Here is a 25,867-nt window from a genome sequence, read left to right as displayed (position 1 = left end):
CATGGGGTCTCATGTAGTTCCTGCTCACTCTGGAGCAGAACACCTGATTCTTCTGCCTCTGCCTTGCAGGTGCTCAGATTACAAGTACCGTGTCACCACATCTGACCACTTGAAGTTTGGTGGGGTTTTTTGTTTTTTTTTTGTCAGCTTTTAATGTTTTTAGATTTTATTCTAGTGAAACCTGTCAGAGACTTAAAATATTAATGTCTTTAGAGTCTAGTATAGAGAAGACTGTCAGAGACTTAAGAAATTAACTTCTCTTTGGCCAGATGCCTTGACAGCTAACGTTAGTCTTCATTTCAAAAGGTTAACTGTATTGCCGTCCTCCAGTTTGCTGGTCTACACTGATACCATTGCCACCCAAACAAAGAGCCTTTTGCTTTATAAGGGCCTTGTTACGTGTAAAGTGCTGACACACTAGAAGCTGTGTTGGGGTGGGGACATGCCTGTGGAGTGGAGAATTAGAGGGGTGAGAACACACCTCTTAGGCTTCCTGTGAATGGTAGTAGGTAGACCACACACAGAGACTGAGAAAATGAAAGTTGAACTTTAGCTAAGATTTTGTCCAGTCACTGATGGCTAGAAATGACTTCAACACTACCTCATGCCTGAAAGGGGTTTCAGAACTCAAAAGCTCACACAAGTTGCCAGATAAAAGTACCTTTGTATACGTGTGTGTTGCTATAGAAGCCTTGCACAAGTGAGGTAAGCACCCTACCACTGAATCAACCACACTCAGAAGTATTTTCTTTTGGAGAGGTTGGAGAGAGAACTCCACAGTTAAAAGCACTTGCTGATCTTACATTCGACCCAGGTTTGGTTCCCAGCACCCACATGGCAGATCATAATTGTCTGTAGTTCCAGTTCCAGGAAATCTGACATCCTCTTCTGGCCTCTGATGGTTCCAGGCATGCATGTGGCGCACGCCTTTAATCCCAGCACTCGGGAGGCAGAGCCAGGTGGATCTCTGTGAGTTCAAGGTGAGCCTGGGCTACAAAGCAAGATCCAGAACAGGCACCAAAACTACAGAGAAACCCTATCTAAAAAAAAAAAAAAGAAAGAAAGAAAAAAGAAAGAAAGGAAAGAAAAGAAACAAACAAATATAAACTGGCCTCAGACTCAGAGATCCACTTGCCTCTGCCTCCTGAGTGCAGAATTTAAGATGTGTGGCCACAACACATAGCTCAGAACATTTTAAAACAATTTTTAAAAATAAGGTTTACTATGCTTCATTCAAAACAATTTTGCAATTCTTTGATTTCTTCTTAGAAATCATATCCTGTCCTCCAAAATAGGGAGTCATAGGATTATTTGCTTGCTTGAAGTCAAGTTTAGAATTGGGATTTTTTTTTTTTCCTATCAGTTTGGTCTTTGGGATCACAAAGCAGAAAAGGGTTTTTGTTTTGTTTTGTTTTATGTTTTTCAAGACAGGATTTCTCTGTGTAGTTTTGGTGTCTGTCTTGGATCTCAGTCTGTAGACCAGGCTGGCCTCAAACTCACAGTGATCCGCCTGGCTCTGCCTCCTGAGTGCTGGGATCAAAGGTATGCGCCACCACTGCCTGGCTGGAAAGGGGTATTAATAGTCTTTTTGTATTTTATTTTATTTTACTTTTTGTGGCAATGTCTCTCTACATAGTGCTGACTATTATGGCTTGGAGCCTGGAAAGATGGCTCAGCTGTTAAGAGCACTGGCTGCTCTTCCAGAGGTCCTGAGTTCCATTCCCAGCAACCACATGGTGGTTCACAACCATCTATAGTGAGATCTGGTGTCCTCTTCTTGAATAAAGGTATACATGTAGATAGAGCACTCATATACATAAAATAAATAAGCCTTCTTTTTAATCCAGCTTGATGTTACATTGCAGTTACATCTTGAAACGTGGAGAAAAAGTCTCTTAAATAGGCTTATTTAAATTTAACTGTCTAGCAGAGCATGGTGATACATGCCTTGAGTCCCGGATCTCAAGAAGCAGAGGCAAGTGGGTTTCTTGTGAGTTTAATGCCAGCCTGGTCTACATAGCAAATTACAGGCCAGCTAAGGTTACATAGTGAAACCTCGTTCTATAAATAAATAAACAAACAAATAAACCAATAAATAAAAATAACAGTATAGGGGCCAGTAGCAATGATTCAAGAAAAGAATTACTTCCATCACAGAGTCCTTCACCTATTGAACTCTATGTTGTGTGAGTGCACAGGTGTGCATGTTGATGTGCATGCATGTCTGTGAAGACAACACGTCAACATCACTTACATGAGTTCAGTTCATCTATATGAATTGACCAGCAAGCACCTAAGATCCACCTGTCTCAGGTTTTCCAACACTGAGATTACAGCTGCACCTGGCTTTTTAACATGGGTGCTGGGATCTGAATTCAGGTCCCCATGCTTGCACAGCTCATCTGCTGAACCATTTCCTTGTCCCTGAACAGTGCCTTTCTTAGTGAACAATATTTCTACAGAATTTTTGGGATAGGATCTCAAGAAACTTAGACTGTGTAGTTGAGGCTGTCTTCTGGAATTCCTGATGCTCCTACCTCTACCTCCCTAGTGCTGGGACTTCAGGCATGTGCTACCACACCTATAATGTTCTTAAAAAAGAAAACTGCCTGATCATCGTGCCAGGTTTTTTACAAATGTGTAAAAGGGACATCAGCTGCATACTAGTAAGAGTGTGTCTGTCAGAAACCTATGAGACCAGTGATAGAGCCTGACGTTTGGCTTTATATATATACTCAGGTTAAAATTCCACTCCTTGTTTTAGAGTGAGGCTGGACAACTCAATCTGAGTGTCTCTTGTGGAATCAATCCTTCTTGAATATTGGTAATACCATGTGAGATGACCCGAATAAAATACATACTTCCAGCCTTTAATCCCAGCACTCAGGAGGCAGAGGCAGGCAGACCTCTGTGAGTTCGAGGCCAGCCTGGTCTCCAAAGCGAGTTCCAGGAAAGGCGCAAAGCTACACAGAGAAACCCTGTCTCGAAAAACCAAACACACACACACACACACACACACACACACACACACACACACACACACACACTTCCCAGTAAGCACTCAAAAGACAAAGCTAATACAACCAGCAAGCTAGGGGCTTAGAAGATGGCAACCCTGATGCTTTATAGTCACTGTGACCCAAGTAGACAAATCTTAAAGGGCTTTTATTAATCATTTGACCTATGCTCAGTGAAGATTTGGACACCGTTTTCTGTTTTGGCCTGTGCCTGGCTGCAGTTTGTCCAAAGTCTTCATAAACAGACTATATGATCTCTGACACAGACTCTTAGAAATCTATAGTCGCCCTCAAGCCTCAGAACTACTGGTGCTAGAGAGTGGACCAGTGGCCTCATTCGTACATGTTGAGCCCTCACTCCAGACTTGGATTAGAAAGGACACATGAGTAAGGATGCGGTTTTGGATGCAGCTTTCCAGAGGAGGGCTGGAAGGAAAACGGAATGAGCACTCTCTTCTATCTCTAGCGATCACTCATCTCTAGATGAAGCGCGAAAGGCTCGGATGCTGGGAGAACCGAGCGGGAAACCCACACCTCGGTACAAGCCACTTCTGACACCGAGACCGAGGGGAAGCCCTAGTCCCCCAGCAAACATCGCAGACTTCAAGATAAAACTAACCACCGCCAGAGGCGCCCCCCGCCAGCGTGCTTGCGTTGTGCGTGCGTGCGTCCGCGCGTGCGCACAGACTGCCGGGATGCCGCCTCTTCCCTCTCGACCTCCCAGTTTCCCGGCGTGCCTCGGGGCCCGCCAAATGGGAGGGGGAGACGCAAGATGGCGGCAGCCGCGAACTCCGGCTCCAGCCTCCCGCTGTTCGACTGCCCGACCTGGTGAGTGGCGGGGCTGCTGGGGCTGGAACGGCCTGGCGTGGGCTAACCGGGGCAAGGAGGGAGGCTGGGTTTTTCCTTCCTAACCTTTCTTTTTTTGAGACAAAACGAGCGCCTCAAAAAGAGCCTGGAATGATTGAGGGAAAACTGTCCGCTGCGAGGGGCCGGGCGGCGTGTGGAGGAACAGGGGCCCAGGCTCCGAGGAAACCCGAGGTTTGGGGGCTCGAAGGCGGTCACTTGAGACAGCCCCTGGCTGGTCAGCCGCTCGCAGAGGTGCTTGAGGCCTTGGCCCCCAACTTGCTCCAACTCCTCATCGAGTGTCTGGTGCTCTCGGGCAGCATCATACCTGCCCCCGGTGTTGAACGTCCCGGGCGCGCACGAGCTCGCCTCCCCACCCCGGCCCAACCTGGTGCTGCATCCCTCCGTGGCTGCTGCATCCTCCAAGCGGTGCTGACCCTTCTCCCGCGGACTGGGAGCTCCCTGAGGGCAGGGATGGCGCGCAACTATCCCCCTTGTTCTCTGTGACCAGACCAGCTCGTAGCCCGGTACAAAAGACACCAGAAGTTGTTAGAATACATCATTTTCATCCCTTGGGAAGTTCATAGGAGTAGTAAGATGATTTAAGCCTTGAGTGGGTAGGGTACAGGATGAATAAATACGCATTGCTTTGCACGAGCACGCATCCGAGTTAGCCCTTTCTGCTCTTGCGGCTCCTCACGGTTGTTAACATGTTACTTCTCGGTCTTCTGTTACATTGAGACCTTCAAGGGCAAAAACCCTTGCATCGTTTCCAGCTCCTAGGCCCGAGTCTCGCACATGATAGGATATTCAGAAAATTTATTTGGGTTTTAATGTTCATTTTTAATCCGTTTCTCGAACAAAAAGGACTTTGTCTAATGTCCTTCTAGCTCGTGCCATAAAATGTTGGGGCAGAACCGTGAGATGACTGTTGTTGAGTCTGCCGTGAGATAGACTGCAAATGGAAGGTCCAAATGAGCAAGCCCAGGAAGCAAATGAGTGTGTGGCTGTTTCTGTATTTCCTTATACTTCTAAAAATATATCCATTTGCTTCAGCCTACAAATTCTTTATCCACACTGGTCCCTGGCTGCACTGATTTCAAATTTGGGCCAGCCAAATATAAAGAGACTCTTGGAGATCACCTGTCATTAAACATCAGGTGACTTGACATGTACACATCCCCCTTGAATGATAAAGCAAAGTACAGAGAAAAGTTCAATGAATTATTTTTTGTTTTGTTTTTGCAGAAAGACCTGTTCAGGGTACTTGGTTTCGTGGGCATGCATATTTTGATTTGCCCTAGTTCCCTAATTACACATCTCTGATTTGGTCAGAAGAGTTCGGCTGGGTAATAGTTTCTGATTATTTTGTGATGAGACACATATCGGTCAGTCCCCAAACAACTAACATTTGTTTATTTGTTTGGGGGTAAGATCTGTATATGTAATCTTTCCTGGTCTGAAACTTGCTGTAAAAACTAGAATGGCCTTGAAGTTGGAGTGATCCCTATGGTGGAAATTCAGATATGTGATTCTGTACCCAGCAAAACTGGTTTATTCTGTCCTTATATTATTTCAGGAGTAGTAAATCTTAGATTAAAACCCCAGGTTAAACCAGGCATGGTGGCAGACACCTGTAATCTCAACACAGAGAAAGTGGAAGTAGGAGGCTAAGATGTTCAAGGTCATCCTCAGATAGAAACCCACTAGGGATTAAGGCTAGCCTGGGATGCATGAGACCGTGTCTCAAAAAACAAGCAAAAAGAAGAAACCTCCAGGTGACAAGACATGTTTATACACTGAACGCTTCTCTTGGAAGTGTTAAAATGCAGGGGTTTTTATTTAATTTGACTGCTCTAAATACAGATCTGCCAAAATCTCCCCTAGAACAGTGACTCACTTGGGAAGAAAGTGTCAAAGGTAGAAAAGCTCTAACAGTGAAGGACATGACATTTCTCTTTGAACTAATTATAGGCTGGCAGGAGAGCCCCGATGTCGAATGGGATAGGGGTTATAAAGACATTTATGGACTCAACCTGAAAAGTGCTTTTTTCCCTCTTTTCCAGGGCAGGTAAACCCCCGCCTGGCTTACATCTGGACGTAGTGAAAGGAGACAAATTAATTGAGGTACTGACTCTCCTTCGCTCTGTTTTCAGCAATGTTATCTTTCTTCTTTGTTTTTGTTTTTTTGGTTTGTTTGTCTATTTTAAGACAGGGTCTCTGTAGTTCTGGCTGTCCTGGAGCTCCCTGTGTAGACCAAGCCGGCCTTGAACTCACAGAGATCCACCTGCTTATGCCTCCCAAGAGCTATGATTAAAGGTTTGTTCTTGATTTTTTTATTTTTTTGTCCCCCTGTTAAAAGCTCTAGAGACTGGGGATGTAGCTGTGCAATGGAGTTTTGGTCTAGCATTCAAACAACCCTTTTGGATTTGGTCTCCAGCACTCAATACTCTCTCTTCCACAGACACTCAGTTTTTGGTTTTTTTTTTTATTTCTCTCACTTTCCAAATGAAGTTAACTTTTAACAGTTCATAGGCCTGCAAGGCTCAGACAAACTGGAATATATAGTTTACAATAACTGAGGAAGATTATGATATAAATTGAGTTTAACATTTAAGCTGCTTCTATGAGATTAAAGATTAGTTCCATCAGAGTAGTATTGTTAGGTAGGACACTGTCAAAAAAGAAAATGAAATGGAGCTAAGATCCATTCATTTAAAACTAAGGGGAGAGGCAGAGTATGGTGGCATTCATTTAAAACTAAGGGGAGAGGCAGAGTATGGTGGCATTCATTTAAAACTAAGGGGAGAGGCAGAGTATGGTGGCGCACACCTTTAATCCCAGCACTTGGGAGGCAGAATCAGGCAGACCTGTCTCTGTGAGTTGGAGGCCAGAAGGGCTGTCTGAAAAGAATTAATGAGAGAGACAGAATCACACATACACACACAAAAATATAATTATAGTTGAATGTTACAAAGGAAAAGTTTAGTGGAATTACAGCTTTTGCATAGGTTTCTAGAGTCTGTGTCATGTCAAACTTAGAGTTCAATGATTAGCTATTAGATTATAGTGGGATTGTGTTGTTTGGTTGGTGTTGAGACAAGATCTCACTATGTAGCCCTGATTGACCTGGAACTTACAGAGATCCACCTTCCTCTGCCTCCCAAGGGCTAGGATGTTGTTCTTTCATATTTGAGATAGAGTTCTACTCTGTGACCCACGCTGGCCTGGAGCTCACTGTAATTAACCCTGGCTGGTTTCATTGGTCATCCTACCTCAGTCTCCCAAGTGCTGGGATTATCTGAATCACCATATCTGCCTTATTTATGTTGATATATATAGTTATTTACTGAGAAATGGAGGCTAAATCCATTGGTTTCATAGTTAGAAATTGGGTTCAAAGCTCTATTATTAAGTGTAATTATTTTTCGTTGGTGTATATAATAAAAAGATGACATGTAGATACTAGCTTGGAAAGGGTGGAGGTTTGGGGGTCAGATGGAGTGGCAGAATTGACCAGTCTCACACAGCCCCTTTGAGTTCTTTTATGGAAAAGAACTTTCATGGGTTCTTTTATAGGGCAGAGAGGACCTCAAATGATTATTCTAGGAAATAATTTAATTAAAAATATCTAGGAAACTCTTTTACTCCAGGTGGTTACATAGGGAAAAAAAATTTGTTGCTCCATAGAATAGTGTGAAATTTGAAGACGTAAAGAAATCTGCGTTGTGGGCTGGAGAGATGTCTCAACAGGGAAAAGCCTTGCTACGAAAGCCTGACTGCTTGAGTTGTATCCCTGGAACTCACATGAGCGTGGAAGAAAAGAGCCAACTATACAAAGCTGTCCTCTGACTTTCTCCAGTACACACAGGCATGCAGAGGAATAATAATAAACTAAAATTTACTAGAATTTAGTAAATCTATAGTTTCCAGTAAGAATGAACAGGCAAAAAGGCTCAGTGATAACGTCACATTCCTTGGTGGAAGATGTATATTTCAAACTATTTTAATTTCTGCATGTGCTGAGTTGCACACCACCTCAAATCACTATCCATAGCTATCTCTATATGGCTCTTAATAGAATAGGCCTGAGAAGTGTGTCCGTGTGTGTGTGTGTGTGTGTGTGTGTGTGTGTGTGTGTCCATATGTGTGTGTGTGTGTGTCCGTGTCCGTGTGTGTCCGAGTGTGTGTGTGTGTGTGTGTGTCCGAGTGTGTGTGTGTGTGTGTGTGTCTGTGTATTTATTTTGTCATGCTAGTGATCAGACAAGGATCATGTTTCTGGGCAAGTATTCTACCCCTTAGCTTAGGTGTATTTATTTTAAGGATTTAGATTTGATCAGCACTGGATACTAACCGAGCTATCTATATCCTGGTCTTGTTTCAGAGGCTTGTGATATGTCGTGATAGTTGGGTTGAAGAAGTGCGATATTAAAGTAAAAGCCATGAGTCTTTTAGGCCCAGTGTGTAAAGACACATTCTGAGTTATAACTCAGAGGCACATCTGATAGTGATCAGCCATAGCTAGCCAAAAATTACAGCTTTAGTACCCAGAAAGAGCAATGCATGATTCATTCACTTTTTAACATATTTCCTTACTTCTAAGAGGAATGCTTTTCCATTAAAATTCCCCTTTAATATTTCTGTGGTTGTATTGGTGAAATTATGGATGGCTATCCACTGCATGGTTGGGATGCTGTTGATAGTGAATGTGTGAAATTATAGATGGCTATCCACTACATGGTTGGGATGCTGTTGATAGTGAATGTGTGCCTGTAACATGAGAATCCTTTCGCTCTTTTTTTTTTTTCTTAATTCAATCTCTGATACGTCTTTTGCACCCTAGAATCATTGCTTGTGACCCACTATGAACACTGTGGTTATTAACAGACAAATTAGTGAGGATGCCATTTTTATAAATAAAAATATAAGTGAGACATACAGTGAGATTCAACCTGCATAAATGCTACCTTAGAAGACTGTTTCAGAGCTCTCTGTTACAGCCTGTAGCTCACTATGTAGATCAGGCTAGCCTCATACTCACAAGAGCTCTGCCTCTGCCTCTTGAATCACCATTGCATTCCCCAATCACCATTTTGAGAGAGGGTCTTTAGGCTGTTCTGGAACTTACTGTGTAGCTCAGGCAGGCCTTGAATCTATAATGGTCTTTCTGCTTAGCCTCCAAAGTGCCAGGATTTTAGGCAGGAACCATTACACCAGGCTTCCAATGTCTTTTCAGTAACAAGGGTCTTTTTTTCTGTTTTGTTTTGTTTTGGGGGGGAGAGGCAGGGGGTGTGGGCAGGGTGTTTTTGTGGTTTTTGAGTCTAAGTCCCAGAAGCTACCCCCTGACTTTCCCTGGAAATCACTGCATAGACCACACTGGCCTTCAGTTTATTGTGATCCTGCCTCTGCTTCCTGAATGCTGGGGTTACAGGTGTGCATAATCACAGCCCACATTAATTTGTGTTTTAAAATGTAACACTGGGGTGATTATTGGCTGTCAGGCCTTTACCAAATCTGGGTGCTCCAAAGTATGGCCCTGAAATGATCTATAGCGGCAGCATGTGGGCACTGCTGGATGGACTTACCCAGAGGTGACCCACAGATCCAAGCTGTTTGAATTGATTAAATTGTAGAGCTAAGCTGAGAGACACTGAGTAACTAGTTAAAGGGAAAGAAGTTTTTTTAAAATTATTTTGGGGGCATATGATCCATGATACATACTTATTTACTCTTTAAAAAGCATTCATTCCCAGCTGGTTTACCCTTTAGTACCAGTGGATTAGAGAAATTATGTAACAGAGGTTTTAAATGCTCAAACTGGGGGATGGAGAGATGGCTCAGCAATTAAGAATCCGTGCTCTTCCAGAGGACCTGAGCTTAATTCTTTGCATTCAGGTTGGGCCATTTGCAACCACCTGTAACTCGGGATCTGGGGGATCAGATGCCCTCTTTGGCCTCCACAGGTACCTGTACACATGACACCCTGCACACAAACACAAAATTAAAATAAACTTTTTTTTTTTCCCAAAGGCTAGGTCCCACTATGTAGCTCTGGCCTAGAACTCTGTAGACCTCTGTAGCCTTGAACTCACAGAGATCTGCCTGCCTCTACCTAGAAGTAAAGGCATTCACCACCATGGCTGGCATTTTTAAATGCTAACATTTAAGTGGGCTTTGTGGTACGTGCATGTAATCTTAGCATATAGGAGGTAGAGAAAGGCAGGAGGGTCAGAAGTTCAAGGTCACTCTTATCTATGTAGCAAGTTTGAGGCCAGCCTAGAATATATAAAATCTTACTTTTAAAAAAAGGAAACAAAATATATTAAACTGTAAAATCAAATAAATTTTAATTTAATTTTTATTTTTTAATAATTTATTTTTATGTGCATTGGTGTTTTGCCTGCATGTATGCCTGTATGAGGTTATTGGACCCTGGAGTTATAGACAGTTGTAAGCTGCCATGTAGGTGCTGGGAATTGAACTCCAGTCCTCTGGAAGAGCAGCCAGTGCTGAGCTGTCTCCCCCGCTTCTTTATTTTACTTAAAAAAAAAAAAAATATATATATATATATATATATACACATACATATACACACATATATATATATATATAAGTTTATTTATATATATTTATATATATATAAGGGGGTAGCATGTCTCAAAATTGCATCTATAAGAATGGAAAGGATGGATGTCAGCCCTAGGGGATTGTCTTCACCAGTGATACACTGTAAAACTCATGGCAGGAGTGTGGCAGGTAAGTGCATAGCAGTTGTTGCTGCTAAACAGTGCCAGAAGTCTCCTTGCATGAGATGTGGAGACACTAATGCATATGTCCTGAATGGTGAGCCCCCTCCATAGGGCATTACCTACTGTGAGTTTAATGACTTAGCCACAGGTGAATAGTTCTTGGTTTTTAGCCTTCTACTTCATTATACATCTCTTCTAAGCTTTGTGCTAGCTTTTCTCGGGTTTGTTGGTGTGTGTGTATGTGTGAGTGTGACAGAGAGAGAATGAATGAGAATATGAGAACAGGGCCTTACTATGTATAACCTAGGCTAACCTTGAACTTGCAATCACCTTGCCTTAACCTCTGAAGTTTGTTTGTTTTCTGAGATTGGGTTTCTCTGTGTTGTCCTGGAATTAACTGTAGAAGAGCAGGCTGGCCCCAACTTGGGGATCCCCTGCCTCTACCTCCCAGGTGCTGGGATTAAAGGTGTGCTGCACCAACATGCCTGGCTTGAAGTGTTTGTTTGTTTTTTGAGCTGAGGATCGAACCTCAGGCCTTGTGCTTGCTAGGCAAGCGCTCTACCACTGAGCTAAATCCCCAACCCCTGAAGTTTTAAGGTAATAGATGTTGCTATTCCTGGCTTCTCGAGGATTTTAGGAATGTAGGGTGGGCTGTGAACCAGAGCTTAATGAGGCCTTATATTTAAAGGAAAAAGACAGCATATTAAATGATGCTCATCAGGTGCTCATACTAGACCACTAGACCACTAGCATCAGGCTAGAAACAGGAGCTCATCCTAGCGTCCTTCCTTCTGTGACTGGTTCAAAGCCGTCTATGACAACAACTGAACTTTGCATAGAGCATGATCCAGCTCCAAGAATGCACTCTCTTTTTCTGCTCTTCCTGCTCATTTGCTAATCAAATGATCTTTTTTTTTTTTTTTTTTTTAAGAAAAAAGGTATTTTTGCTTTATGTATATGAGTATTTTATCCACATTTATGTGCACTGTGTGCATGCCTGATGGCTGTGGAGACTAGAAGTCACATTCCCTAGAACTGGAGTTAAAGACAGTTATGCTATATCGTGTGGGTTCTGGGGATCCGAACCTGGGTCCTCAGTAAAAGCAGCCAATGTTCTTAACCCCTGTACCATGTTTTTAGTCTTCTTTCCTTTTCCTTTGGAACAGGGCTTTACTATATAACAGCCTTGGCTCTATTGGAACTCACTATGGAGACCAGGCTGGCCTCCAACTCTGAGATCTCCCCTGTCTCTGCCTCCTGAGTGCTGGCATTAAAGGCATTCAGCTACCATTTCAGCCCTTAGTAAAATTCTTATTTCAGCAATGTATGGTGGCTTACAACCTTTAATTCCAAAACTTAGGAGATAGAGGGAGGGGGATCTCTCTGAGTTTGAGGCTAGCCTAGAGTTCCAGGCCAGCCAGAATTACATTTAAATTTTTATTTTATAATCATTAGTGTTTTGCCTGCCTGTGTGTCTTTGTGAGGGTGTTGGGTCACCTGGAACTGGCGTTACAGACAGCTGTGAGCTGCCATGTGGGTGCTGGGAATTGAACCCAAGTCCCCTGGAAGAGCAGTCAGTGCTCTTAACCACTGAGCCATCTCTCCAGCCCCCAGAGTTATATTTTAAAAAAGAAGAATATAAGAATTATCTCACAGGAAGAGGCCACTTAAGTCCAATGGAATTAAGAACAGTTTTGTTTTGTTTTTGATACCAGCTCCACACAGTGGAGGATTGTATTTGGAGAGATGAAGTGTAATCCTCTATCAAAAAGTTTTAGCTTAGTAAACTGCTGTTTGAGTACATAGTGGTGGTCTTGTACATGGAGCACTTGGGGGAGGTGCGTGTCAAGGCAGGGTTTCTCTGTAGCCTTTGGCTGTCCTGGAACTCTGATATATCAAGCTGGCCTTGAACTCACAGAGATCCACCTGCCTCTGCCTCCCAAGTACTGGCATTAAAGGCGTGTGCCACCACTGCCTGGCTCATAGAACATTCTTGAGGTAAATTTGTGCCAGTGACTTGAAATAAGTATTTAGAAATAGGCAAAGACATATTTTTCTCTGCTCAGTAGTCCAGATCCCTGTTCTTCAGGTGACAGTTCTGCCCTGAAGACATTTTTGTTGAACTTGGATGAGTTCATTGCCCTGGGAAAGAGGTCTGTCATTTGGAATTTCAGTGGCATGCATGGAACAGGGATAAACAATGTCCCTCAGGAGCCAGGATGAACTAATGGAACAGTATGATTTTATCTTAGCTGGAAGTGAGAGGGAATGCATGCTGGCCATTTAGGCTCTAGTGTGCATCACATGGGAGAGATGTTCCCTGTTTGGATCTTACGGTGGTCAGAAGCTTGCATGGGAAAACCCCCATGCTGATCTTATTAGACCCTAGAACTAACAATGGGAGATGCTTTTCTCGACTGCCAGAAATTTTACCTATTCAAGATCCTCCACTTACATGATTGGAAGTTTTTGCTAAACTTGGTTGCAGTAAGAATGAAGTAATGGGGGTTGGGGATTTAACTCAGTGGTAGAGCGCTTGCCTAGCAAGTACAAGGCCCTGGGTTCGATCCTCAACTTCAAAAAAAAAAGAAGTAATATGCAATTTCATGTTTATTTAGAAACTGATTATTGATGAGAAGAAGTATTACTTATTTGGGAGAAACCCTGATTTGTGTGACTTTACCATCGACCACCAGTCTTGCTCTCGAGTCCATGCGGCACTGGTTTACCACAAGCACCTGAAGAGAGTTTTCTTGATAGATCTCAACAGCAGTAAGTGCCTGCCTTCCACCCTGCTCCCATGGGAACCGAAATGCTGTTTGCGGTCTGGGGGGCGGGGGGCACGACAGGACACGGTGACACCTTTGTTTTTGAACCAGCTCTTCTTTATTTCTGAGATTTCTTGAAATAATTGACTAAGGGGAAAAGATAGTTTGGGGGACTCTTCTGGAGACATTTGTATAGAGAGAATAAAAATGGCATGAAGGAACTCGTGAGTATTGATGTTTAAGTTCTTGTGAGACTATGGCAAACACAGATCCAGTTTGAGTTGAAATCATGGTAGTGTCATTGGTATGCAGCAATACAGGATGTTTACAAAATACTTGAGCAACATTTATTGTTTATATTGGTTATTTAGTTGTTTATTCCAGACATACTTTGCTTTAACTGAATTATAATAATTGTAATTTCATAAGTACACTGCAATTTAAATTAATTAAATTGTAAACTTTGCTTAAAATAGTCTACAGAAATGCAGTTGAGACTGGATGGTGTGGACTGCTAAAGTTTGTTTGTTTGTCATGATAAATAGAGTAAAACATACAGAGTTGCACTTCCTCTGCCCAGCATCATGTTTGGCCCTCCCCACCTACCTGAGCACACACAGACACACACCTCCCCAGTCTGTTTACATAAGGACTCCAGGAGCCTTTTCTTACAGGTACTTATCTTTTCTTTCCATTTCATAACATGCAGAATGCTGACATGGAAAAATTCACTCTATTAGGATTTTGGCTTGCCTTGGCATTGACATTGCATCTGTGCTGGCCAATCTCCACTCCTGTCCTGGGGAAAAGCTAAAGTATAATGCCACCAGACCAGCAGTTTTCATGTTGTTAGAGTTGGAGCTAGAGAGGGCAGACCACAACAATGCTTGCCTCATGCCATGGAGAGCAGAGCCTGGCTTCTAGATTGGAGCCATTCCTGCTGGACCCAGAATGGAGCCAAGCCTTTCTGGCAGCAGAGAACAGGCAATGGTATTCATTGTGGAGATCAGTAGATTTAAAGGTGTGTAAGAGATCCACTAAAGAGATTCAAAGCTTCCTTGCTGTAACACAGGACAGGATGAAGTGAACTAGTGACATTTCCATCCGAGAAAGTGTTTTTCTGCAGACGCAGTGGCACGCGTCGTCCGTATTCCCAGCACTCAGGAGGATGAGGCAGGAAAATCGTGAACTCAGAGTCAGTATGGTTAACATAGATCGTTTGAGTCCAAACTGTCTACATACTAAGTTGAAAGCTAGCCCGAACTACATAATGAGACCTTGTCTCAAAAACCAAGGGCTGGGGTTGTAGCTTAATACGTCCTAGGTAGAGTGCTTGCCTAGGATGGAGAAAACCCTAATACAGGAAAAAGAATCAAACAAACAAAAAAGCTGCTTTTATGAATATAATCCTGAATGTGACATTTATTGTCAGTAGAAACTAACAATCAGAAAAACAAAAATTGAAGTGCTCTGGGGATTGACTTCCTAAGAGAGGCAAAGATGATACTCCCCTTTGAGAACACTGACTGCTTTTGATTTTCTCCTTACGTTTCTGATTTGGTTATTCCCAGCTCATGGCACTTTCTTGGGTCACATTCGGTTGGAACCTCACAAGCCTCAGCAGATTCCCATCGATTCCACGGTTTCATTTGGTGCATCCACAAGGGCATACACTCTGCGAGAGAAGCCTCAGACGTTGCCATCGGCTGTGAAAGGAGATGAGAAGATGGGTGGAGAGGATGATGAACTCAAGGGCTTGCTGGGACTTCCAGAAGAGGAGACGGAGCTTGATGTAATTCCTGTCATTTTTGTCTTTTGGGACCCTTGTTTTTGCAGTATGTAGCCGTTCTTCCTGGTTCGAAGCAGGAGGCTCTTTTCAGTGTGGTAACGAACCCTTGACAATGCGTATGGCAGCTGTGACCAGGTTTCCCTGTACTTATCAGGGAACCATGTGCTTCTTCCTGGCTATTAGAGACTGAGACCAAGAAATTACATTTTTCTGTTTTAGTTTTGTGGGTTTTTTAGATGTTATTTATTTTATATGTTTGGTGTTTTGCCTGCATAAATGTATTATGTATACCACTGAGTTCAGAATATGGAGTTGGATCCCCAGGAACTAGAATTACAGTTGTGAGCCACCATGTGTGTGTTGGAAATCGAACACAGGTCCTCTGGAAAAGCAGCCAGTGCTCTTAATTACTGGGCCATATCTGCAGCCCCTGTTCTCTCTGTTCTTATGACTGCATAGAGCTGCATCGTCCAGTGCAGTAGTCACTAACCACATTTCATGCATTCCGTCTTCACATATGTAGTGGGTAACCTGTTGAGAATTCAGTCAACTCTGTGTCATGGGAGTCTCTGTAAACAGCATAACTTTATACAACATTGACATTATTGAGACTATAGATATTCTTGTTAAGTATGATCTAGAGGGACTGGAGAGATGGCTCAGAGGTTAAGAGCACTGGCTGCTCTTCCAGAGGTCCTGAGTTCAATTCCCAGCACCCACATGGTGGCTCACAGCCATCTATAATGAGATCTGGTGCCCTCTTGTGGCTTGCAGGCCTATGTGCAAGCAGAATACTATATACATAATAAATAAATAAATCTTTAAAGTATGCCCTCTTGTGGCTTGCAGGCCTATGTGCAAGCAGAATACTATATACATAATAAATAAATAAATCTTTAAAGTATGATCTAGAGCTGATAGAAAGTTTGTGGGAGCCTGCATAGACACCTGAGGATCTGCATATTTGCTATCCATGGGAAGTCCTTGAATATGTATACACAACACACACACACACACACACACACACACACACACACACCTACCCCTTGGATACCCATGGAAGACTCATTTCTGTTGTCACAGAAAGTTGTGTTGAATATAACACCAGCTTAGCAAAAGCCAACAGTCTTTGTTTGGCCTTTTTGGTACTGACCAGACAACCCAGGAATCTAAGAACTAGGCTGCTTTGGAGCTGGAGAGATGGCTCAGTGGTTAAGTTCACAGGCTGTTGTTCCAGAGTAACCTGGTTGAATCTCATCACCCATGTGGTGGCTACCAACCGTCTGTAACTCCAGTTGCTGAGTTATGGTCATGCACATGGTGCACAGACATGCATGCAACCAAAACATCCACATACATAAAGTAAAAATAAACAATAAAATAAACTAAAACAAATATGGACTAGCCTGTCTTGATTTTTTTTTTTTTTTTTAAGATTTATTTATGTATACAGCATGTACGTCTGCAGGCCAGAAGAGGGCACCAGATCCATTACAGATGGTTGTGAGCCACCATGTGGTTGCTGGGAATTGAACTCAGGACCTCTGGAAGAGCAGTCGGTGCTCTTAAACCACTGAGCCCTCTCTCCAGCCCCTATTTTCATTCTTATACATATGGATGCCTCTATGGCCATGCATTTTACAAAATTTAATTTCAAAGTGGTGAAAGTATTGTTCTTTTAATCTTTCACTTTATTTTGGTGTTGGGGATTAAACTCAGGGCCATGTGCATACTAAGCACTCACTCTACAACCATCCTGTATTTCCAGCCTGTTTTCAAGAGACTGACCCAGTAATTTGTGATTTTATATGTCTGTTACTACAGTGGTGTGGTCTGTCTGTTCACATAGACCAAATGCAAATACGCTCTTAACCAGCCCTGGGCATTTACTATTTCTATACACTCCAGCAGCGTCCCAGGCTTCTGGAGGAAAAGCAATAGGACTTAACAATGCCGAAGTCATTCTCTTCTGAAGTCGCCTCCTGTCTGGGACCCTGGTGTCTCTTGTCTGTTCCCCTCCAGGCTATTGTGCTTCCCTGTCTTCTGGTGAGGTGTTAGGTCCTCTGTGGGGTTTTGGGATATCTCAGACTGTGGTGCTAAGGCCAAACTAATCACGGGATAGGTGGAACTGGGGCCAGATGCAGGAAGGAGAGTAACAAGATATTAATGCCCAAAATTAAGTGCCGCCAGTGTCCTTAAAACTTTTTTTTTCCCTTTGGTTTTTTGAGACAGGGTTTCTCTGTAGCTTTGGAGCCTGTCCTGGACTAGCTCTGTAGACCAGGCTGGCCTCGAACTCAGAGATCCACCTGCCTCTGCCTCCTGGGTGCTGGGATTACAGGCGTGCGCCACCATCGCCCGGTGTGTCCTTAAAACTTTTAAAGGAGAAAAGGCCAGGTGTGGTGGCTCATTCTTGTGATTTTAGCACTTTAAGCACACGAAGTTGAGGCAGGAGGATTGTTATAAATTTGAGAAGAACCTAGTCTGTACAGATCTTGTCTGTCTGTCCCAGCCCTCTAACCCACACACAGGAAGGAGGCTGGGTTAAAAAGGCCAGCTACTGAGAAGATTTTGTTATCTTTTTCGTCTGTTTTACTTTAAAATAAATCTTAGTATTCCTGCCAGATAAGTTTCCTTTAATTCTTGGCATAAAGTTGTGGTGGCATTCCTTCAAGACCAGCAAACTAGCCCACCGCCCTCAGGTCAAGGACGACCTGTTCTCAGAGCTTTTCACTTCCTTTTAAGTGGCACTCGAATGGCCAGTGAGGATGGTCTATGTTCTCTGCTAATAGTCTTCATTAGGACAGTAGGAGTCCTCGGAATGCAGGAGGCAGGCTGGCCTTGGAGGTCAGAATAAGCCCCAGATGCCTTCTTGCCTTTTTTTAGTATTTCCTCCATGAGACTCCCTGGGTACTAATTCTAGTCTTTGTTGTGTGAACCTTGGCTTAGAACCTGACAGAGTTCAACACTGCCCACAACAAACGGATTTCAACCCTCACTATTGAGGAGGGAAATCTGGACATTCAGAGACCAAAGAGGAAGAGGAAGAACTCACGGGTGACTTTCAGTGAGGATGATGAGATTATCAACCCAGGTGAGTAGTGTTCTCCCTAGTTTCTTGTTTTTAATATTATTTTATCTCATGTGCATTCATGTTTTGCCTGCATATATGTCTGTGTGAAGGTGTTGTGTTCTCTGAAATTGGAGTTATAGGCAGTTTTGAGCTGTCATGTGGGTGCTGGGAATTGAACCTGGGTTCAGAGAGGCAGCCACTGCTCTTAACCACTGAGCTATCTCTTCAGGCCCCTAATTTCTTTGATGGAAAGGTTAAGGTCTCAGTAGCAAACACAATGTATGGGCCATCGGGGTGCTCTAATCAGGAGGGAGATCCTCTATAGTTCATCAGCAGAGTACTGTGGACATGTGAAAGGGGGGTTCCAGGCCAGCTAGGGCTACACAGTGAGAGCCTGTTTCAAAAAGAAAGGAAAAGAACAGGAATTAGGGGACTAGAGAGATGGCTCAGCCGTTAAGAGCACTGACTGCTCTTCCAAAGGTCCTGAGTTCAATTCCCAGCGACCACACGGTGGCTCACAATAATGCGACACAATATATAGTGGGTACTGATGTGTACATGCAGATAGAACACACACACACATACATATATATAAATAAAGATATATATCTTTAAAAAAAAAAAAAAAAAAAGAGTAGGGGGCTGGAGAGATGGCTCAGAGGTTAAGAGCACTGATTACTCTTCCAGAAGTCCTGAGTTCAATTCCCAGCAACCACATGGTGGCTCACAACCATCTGTAACGAGATCTGGTGCCCTCTTCTGGTGTGCAGACATACATACAAACAGAACACTGTATACATAATAAGTAAATAAATTTTTTTTTTTTAAAAAAAGAGCAGGGACTGGAATTGGGCATAGTGTGACCCCAGCACTGAGGAAGCAAGAAGAGTATATGTTTTTTTGTTTTTTGTTTGTTTGTTTGTTTTGTATTGGTGTGTCCGTATATGAGCCTGCATGCAGATATATACACCATATGCAGTCTGGAGCCCCTGTAGGCCAGAAAGGAAGTGAACCTCTGCAAGAGCATTGAGCACAGTTAACTGCTTACTGAGACATCTCTCCAGCCCCAAGCAGTTTGTTTTGGAGACAAGGCCTCTTACTAGCCTAGGAGCTGATTAAGCTAGGCTAGCTAGCTCATGTACCACCATGGCAGGGTTTTTGGTTTGTTTTTTTTATGTGTGTGTGGTGTGTGTGTGTGTGTGTGTGTGTGTGTGTGTGTGTGTGTGTGTGTGTACACTTGTATATGTACACACCTGGATGTGCTCTATATGTACTGTGTGTGCAGGTACTTGCAGAGACCAGAAGAGGGCATTGGATCTCCTGGAACTGAGTTCCAGATGGTTGTGAAGTTACCTAATGTAGATACTAGAAAATGAACCCACGTCCTCTTGAGGAGCAGCAAATGTTCTTAATCACTGAGCCATCCCTCCAATTCTCTTGTTTTCTTTGCTTCTTTTCATTTGGATTAGAGTAAATTTCTTTTTATTTATTTAATGTATATGGGTGTTTGGCCAGGCTATATGTCTGCATGGTCTCCTGGAGCTGGACTTAGAGATGTCTGTGAACCACCATGTAGCTGCTAGATGGAATTTGGCTGCTCTAGCCAATGCTCTTGTTTTGGCTGAACCATCTCTCCAATCATGCCCCCACCTCTTTCTTAAGACAGGATCTCATGTAGCCAAAGCCAGTGCTAAATTCCCAATTTCTCTTGCTACTTCTGAGTGTGTGTACCACAGTGACTGGCTTGTATGTCCTGTTCTAAAAGTTTAAAGTGGAGGGTACATGAGAAAAAACACTATTAGGGAAGCAGTTCATTTTCTTTGATGATATTAAGCTAATGATTGCTTAAAGTGTTTCATGTTCTTTCTACTCACTCAGCCCTTGGTGATGTAACTCTTATATTCATTGTGGAGCAGCCCAGCCACCTCTCTGCTTTGAGACTATTTAACACTTTGGCGTTGGGGCTGGAGAGGTGGCTCAGCAGAGGACCCGAGTTCCATTCCCATCACCTATGTTGGCAGCTCAAACCACCTGAAATTCCAGCTCTAGGGGACCTGACATTGTCTTCTGTACTCTGTAGACATGCACTTGTACTTACCCACACACATACACAACTAAAATCTAGAGTTTTCTTTTTTAAGACAGGGTATTACTATGTAGCCCCGGCTGGCTTGGAACTGTATATAGGCCAGCCTTGAACTCATAGAGATCCACCTGTGATGTGTTGTAGCCTGTCTGATTTGGTACTATGGATTCTTCAAAGACAGGAGAGTATCATGCTCTTGCGTGCTTGAGGCTTGAAAGAGTGACTGAAAGTGGGCTCGTTGCCTGCCTTGATGGTCTCTCCATGCAGAGTGAAGCCAGAAGCTCTAGGGTATGGGGTGTGTCTTCAGCCAAGAAAAGGAGCTGCTTTGACGGGCTGCCCAGACCCTCTAGTGAGTTGTGAACTGGAAGCCCTGGTTCTAATTCCTGACTCTGATCTTTGCTGATGAACAGACATGGCAATACATATGGTTATGGCCACTTGTCATTTCATTTTGTTTTATTTATTTATTTTATATGCATTCATCCTTAGCTTACATATATGTCTATGTGAGGATGCCAGATCCCCTGGAACTGGAGTTACAGACAGTTGTGAGCTATCATGTGGGTGCTGGGAGTTGAACTCAGGTCCTCTAGAAGAGCAGGCAGTGCTCTTAACCGCTGAGCCATCTCTCCAGCCCCATGTCATTTTATTTTTACCACTAAATAGTCTGCTGCTTTATCTGCCCTCAAAAGAAAAATACATAGAAAAGAAAAAACTCTAGGAAACAGTGCATCGCACAGGCCTATTTCTGGTTGCTTGGATTAAAGTCTTGCCTCTTCCCCTCCAGCAGCTAGACTGGCCTAGTGCTTGGACTCCTCTGAGCCTTGATCTGTTTCTCATCTACTCAGTGCAGTTCAGCAGTCCCTGCCTCATAGGTTTGTTGGGAAGGCTTAGCACATAATAGTTAGTATTAGCTGTATTTTCCCATTTGAACAAGCTGGTTGTTTGGTGTGCAGCTGAATCCCTTACTCTCCCAACCCTACTCTGGTCTCCTTTTGCAGAGGATGTGGACCCCTCTGTCGGCCGCTTCCGGAACATGGTGCAGACTGCAGTGGTTCCAGTCAAGGTAGGAAGCACCTTCGAGAAAAGAGTGTTTGAAATGCCAAGTAGTCTGTGTTAAAAAACCCACCATTGGTATATGATGCATTTGTGGTACATATGCTTGGCTAAGTCCAGGCCCTGATCCCCAGCACTATAGCAACCACCAAAAATGATGTAGATGACTGCTAATCTGTGTGTAATTTCAAAACACATCCCGTGCTTCTCTCGTTTTAAAAAAAAAAAAAAATCTGTATAATTTACATCTCTTTATATGTATGAGCGTTTTGATTGCATGTATGTATGTACACCACATGCATGCCTAGTGCCCTAGAAAGCCTGAGGGAGCATTGGGTTCTCTGGAGCTGGAGTTTCAGACAGTTGTAAGTGAGCCACTGTGGCAGTGCTGGGACCTGAACCTGGGTCCTCAGGTAGAGCAGCAGCTAGTGTCTCAGAAATCTTGGAGTCCCCACAGAAGGACTTGAGGTGGCCAGCCAGAATACAGTGGACTAACAATTTGCTCTGGAAATGTAGTAGTCATCTCCCCTAAGGGTGCAGACGGGTCTACCTTCCTTTTATCTTCTCCGCTGGCTCAGGATGAAAGAGAAGCATTAACATGTGTCATTTGCCATGTCCTTTTAAAAATTATTTTGCCACCGGTGGTGGTGGCACACGCCTTTAGTCCCAGCATTCGGGAGGCAGAGTCAGGTGGATCTCTGTGAGTTCCAGGCTAGCCTGGTCTACAAAACGAGTTCCTGGACTATTACACAGAGGAAACCTGTCTCAAAAAAATAAAACAATTATTGTTATGCCTTTTTAAAGATTTATTTACTTAAAATTTTTTTTAATATTTCCTACATGGATAGATATGTATGATGTGTGTCTGGTGCCTTCAGATGTTAGGAAAGGGTGTTTGATCCCTTGGAACTGTTGATGTAGATAGTTATGAACTGCCATGTGGGTGCTGGGAATCGAATCTGGGTCCTTTACAAAAGCAGCAGGTGCTGTTAACTGCTGAGCTCTCTTGAAGCCCAGCCGTGTTTATGCACAGGAATGACTCTAATTGAAGGTCTGTCTAGAGCTCAGGTTTACAGTCAGGTGTATTTAGGGTGGAGAAGTAGAGGTTACCAAAATGCCCTGCTTCTCAGCATACTGAGCTCCCTGCTGGGTAGAACTGCCTAAAAGGACACGAACTGCCCTTACGCTGACAAGACCCTGGTGCAGAAGGGTCACGGTGACTGCAAGAGGCCAATGTGCAGTGCTGGAGGAAGTTTGCGTTCTTAGTCTGTAGAAGGCAGTCATCTTTGATCCCTTTAAGGAATGGATTCTAGACTACTCACACTCAGCCAGGTACCCAAATCCACAGATGCTCAGATCAGTTACATAAAATGTATATTTGCTGGTAACCATGCATGCTCTGGTGCTGAGGATCGACCCAGAGCCCGTGTACTCCAGACAAGAGCTCTCTCTTTTGCACCATCCCTGGCTCATCACACTTTAAATATCTAAGTTACTCTTATTTTGAGACAGAGTTTCTCTGTGTGGCCTTAGCTGTCCTGGAACTCCCTCTATAGAGCAGGCTGGCCTTGAACTCACAGAGATATGCCTGCCTCTGCCTCTCGAGTGCTGGGACCACACACATTCTTGACACAAATTTGATTACTCTTGGACTGTTTAAAAATTGGGCACCCAAGGCCAGGCAGGCATGGTGGCACACACCTTTAATCCCAGCACTTGGGAGGCAGAGGCAGTGGATCTGCATGTCAGCCTGGTCTAGAGTAAGTTCCAGGACAGCCAGGGCTTTGTAGGAGAGACTGTCTCAAAAGAAATAAGCCATTGATTAGATGACATCAGGCCCTGAGAGTTCAGAAACCGGGCTGCACGATGGCACTATCCCCAGATGTTAGCTCTCTAAGGCTGGAATGGAGAGAGACTAAGGCTTCGACTCATGTCTCCTTTCTGTTTTTTTCCCCCTCTCCTGCGGCAAACACAGAAGAAGCGGATGGAAGGCTCTGGCTCTCTGGGCCTGGAGGAGACAGGGAGCAGGCGCATGCAGAACTTTGCCTTCAGCGGAGGACTCTACGGGGGCCTGCCCCCCACACATAGTGAAACAGGCTCCCAACCGCATGGCATCCATGGGACAGCACTCATCGGTGGCTTGCCCATGCCATACCCGAACCTCGCCCCTGACGTGGACTTGACTCCTGTTGTGCCATCAGCAGTGACCATAAATCCCACACCAAACCCTGCAGTCTATAACCCTGAAGCTGTAAATGAACCCAAGAAGAAGAAATACGCAAAGGAGGCTTGGCCGGGCAAGAAGCCCACACCTTCCTTACTGATTTGATATTTTTGGCTATGGAGAGGGTGGGATGGGTGGGGATGGGTGGAGGGCTGACTAGGGGGGCTAATGAACTAGGGAGAAAACTTTCCATGTGTGCGGTATCGTCTTTCAGAGAGTTTCTGGGGTCCTAACCATGTACTATTGGGACTGGGGTGGGGCCAAAGTACCAGTTAGAGACCTGAGCCAGAACACTTGAAGTGTGGAGAAAGGCGTCCCAGGCCCTAAGCAGACTGCCCTGGCGCTCTCCCAGTGCCGCCGCTGCCGCCTAGGACCGTTTCCTTACGAAGTCGCACACATAGGTGGGATCCAGAGCTACAGAGGAGGCGGTAACTCATTTAAATCCATTTCCCTTGTGAGTCCCAGGTAGCAAAATGGTTGCGAGGGATCCCAGGTTGGTGGACATTCTTCATTTCAACCAAGGTGTAAACTCAAGTGTTCTCTTTGGTCTGTGGTTTTGAGGTCCAGTAGTTAGGCCTTTCTCCTCTGTCATTTCTGCTGGAGTGAGACCATTTTGAGTCCCCTTTGTGTGTGGCCAGGCACAGGTTATGGGTTTTAACAGTTCTGTTGGACTTGACCTATTTTCCTTGTCCACACTGAACAGCCTTGCCTAGTTCTCATGTAGTCCAGCACTGCCCTCACCGTGCTGTGAGGCAGTTTCTTAAGAACGTGACCAGTTGGGGTGGCTCACGGGGAACAGGAAAAGACTGCTTTGCAAGGACCAGGTTTGTGTCAGGAGGACATGTTCAGCTATTGGTTTGGAGGCTCCCCCACCCCCCCCCCCAGCGGAGAGTTCTGGTTATTCAGAGCTCCAGGCTAGACCTGGCTAACAGGAGAGGAGGTAGGAGCCATTGTATGAGCTTTGTACAGATTTGTACATTTGTGTAATAGGCCTTTTCTGCTTTGAGTGTAGCTTTTTACCTGTAACCTTTATTACATTGTAAATTAAATGTAACTTTTGTCATTTGGGTGCAGTCTTCGAGTCTTGTTGCCAGGAGACACTTGTCAGGGACGTGGCTGTTGTCCTGGGAGCTGGTGCTCTGCCCCTGTTAATTACCACAAATAAAAGTAGCTCCCAAAGAATGTGACAATTCTCATTAGAGATTGTAATCTTCAGACTGAGACCCCGAGGTTCAGGGCGAAGGGGTGCCTGTTGCAGTTGGTCAGAATCCAGAACAGATGCTGAGTTCTGACCAGGCAAGGGGTGTGGGCAAGTTCAGGGCTGGTGTGCCCTGGGTCCTGGAGTCTCATTCACTGCAGAGACATAGGGCTTTCTAGGAAGGGACCAGATTCTGGTCACACGGGTTGATGTGGGAATCAGGGATAGCAGGACCAGGGGGGGGCACAGAGGCGTCCTTGGCTACGTCATGAGTTCAGGGCCTGTCTGGATGACTCAAAGGTCAACAACAAAACCCATGGTTAAGAGGGTTGAACTTGCAGCAGAAGCAGCCTCTAGAGAAGAGATGTGCCATAGTCAGAAGGTTGGCATCTCTAGTCTGCACGGTGAGTCCTGTCTCACAGACACCTTCACAGCAAAGTCTTAGGACTGCACTTATCCCCCCCGAGGCCCTTCCTATGTGCTGTGGAGCTACTCACAGCACGTCTGGGGTTTTGTCCTAAGTCAGGCTCAAAGATAAATAACTTGTCCATGAGCACCATGGGGACGGGTTACATGGCTGCTTGGACATTGGACATGAAGAGATCTAAGTTGTCTATTGTCCTCCATTATGCCTGGTTGTGTTTCAGTGTTCTCCTGTTTTGAAGTTTTAAAATGTCCAGTAGAGGCAAGGGTGTTGGCACACGCCTTTAATCCCAGAATTCAGGAGGCAGAATTAGGAGGATTCCAGAGTTTGAGGACAGCCTGGGCTACACAGAGAAACCTACCCTGTCTCAAAAACACACACACACAGTAGGGGATGTCTCAGTAAAGTCCCTAGCACCCGAAGAATCACACTCCATGACATAGGTATGTAACCCCCTAACATGGAGACGGGTATGGGGTGGCAGAGACAGACAGGTCCCCAGAATTCATTAGCCAGTCTAGTCAAGTCATCAATAAGTGGGGGAAGGGCCACTTCACTCTGCAGAAGCAATGACTGTGGTGGATGTGAGCTCTGGCATGTGAGGGGTGGGAAGTGCTGGGGATGTCTTTCTGTACGCTGTGAA

At 44.3% G+C, this 25,867-nt stretch overlaps 1 protein-coding gene and 1 non-coding gene across 2 annotated transcripts; both read left to right on the top strand.

The window, feature by feature from the left end:
* The first annotated feature begins 3,055 nt into the window (after positions 1-3,055).
* Ppp1r8 (protein phosphatase 1 regulatory subunit 8) lies at positions 3,056-24,669 on the top strand. Its single transcript, XM_036179382.1, has 7 exons — positions 3,056-3,845; positions 5,927-5,987; positions 13,228-13,381; positions 14,949-15,169; positions 18,113-18,257; positions 21,324-21,388; positions 23,354-24,669. Exons 1-7 carry the CDS (start codon positions 3,790-3,792, stop codon positions 23,705-23,707), a joined length of 1,056 nt encoding a protein of 351 aa, XP_036035275.1. The 5' UTR covers positions 3,056-3,789; the 3' UTR covers positions 23,708-24,669.
* Positions 8,198-8,363, top strand: LOC118579029. Its single transcript, XR_004944399.1, has one exon.
* Positions 24,670-25,867: the final 1,198 nt, after the last annotated feature.

Source organism: Onychomys torridus, chromosome 2 (assembly GCF_903995425.1).
Source record: "Onychomys torridus chromosome 2, mOncTor1.1, whole genome shotgun sequence".
In the NCBI taxonomy this organism is placed as follows: Eukaryota; Metazoa; Chordata; class Mammalia; order Rodentia; family Cricetidae; genus Onychomys; species Onychomys torridus.
This window is presented reverse-complemented; position numbering and strand designations above follow the sequence as displayed.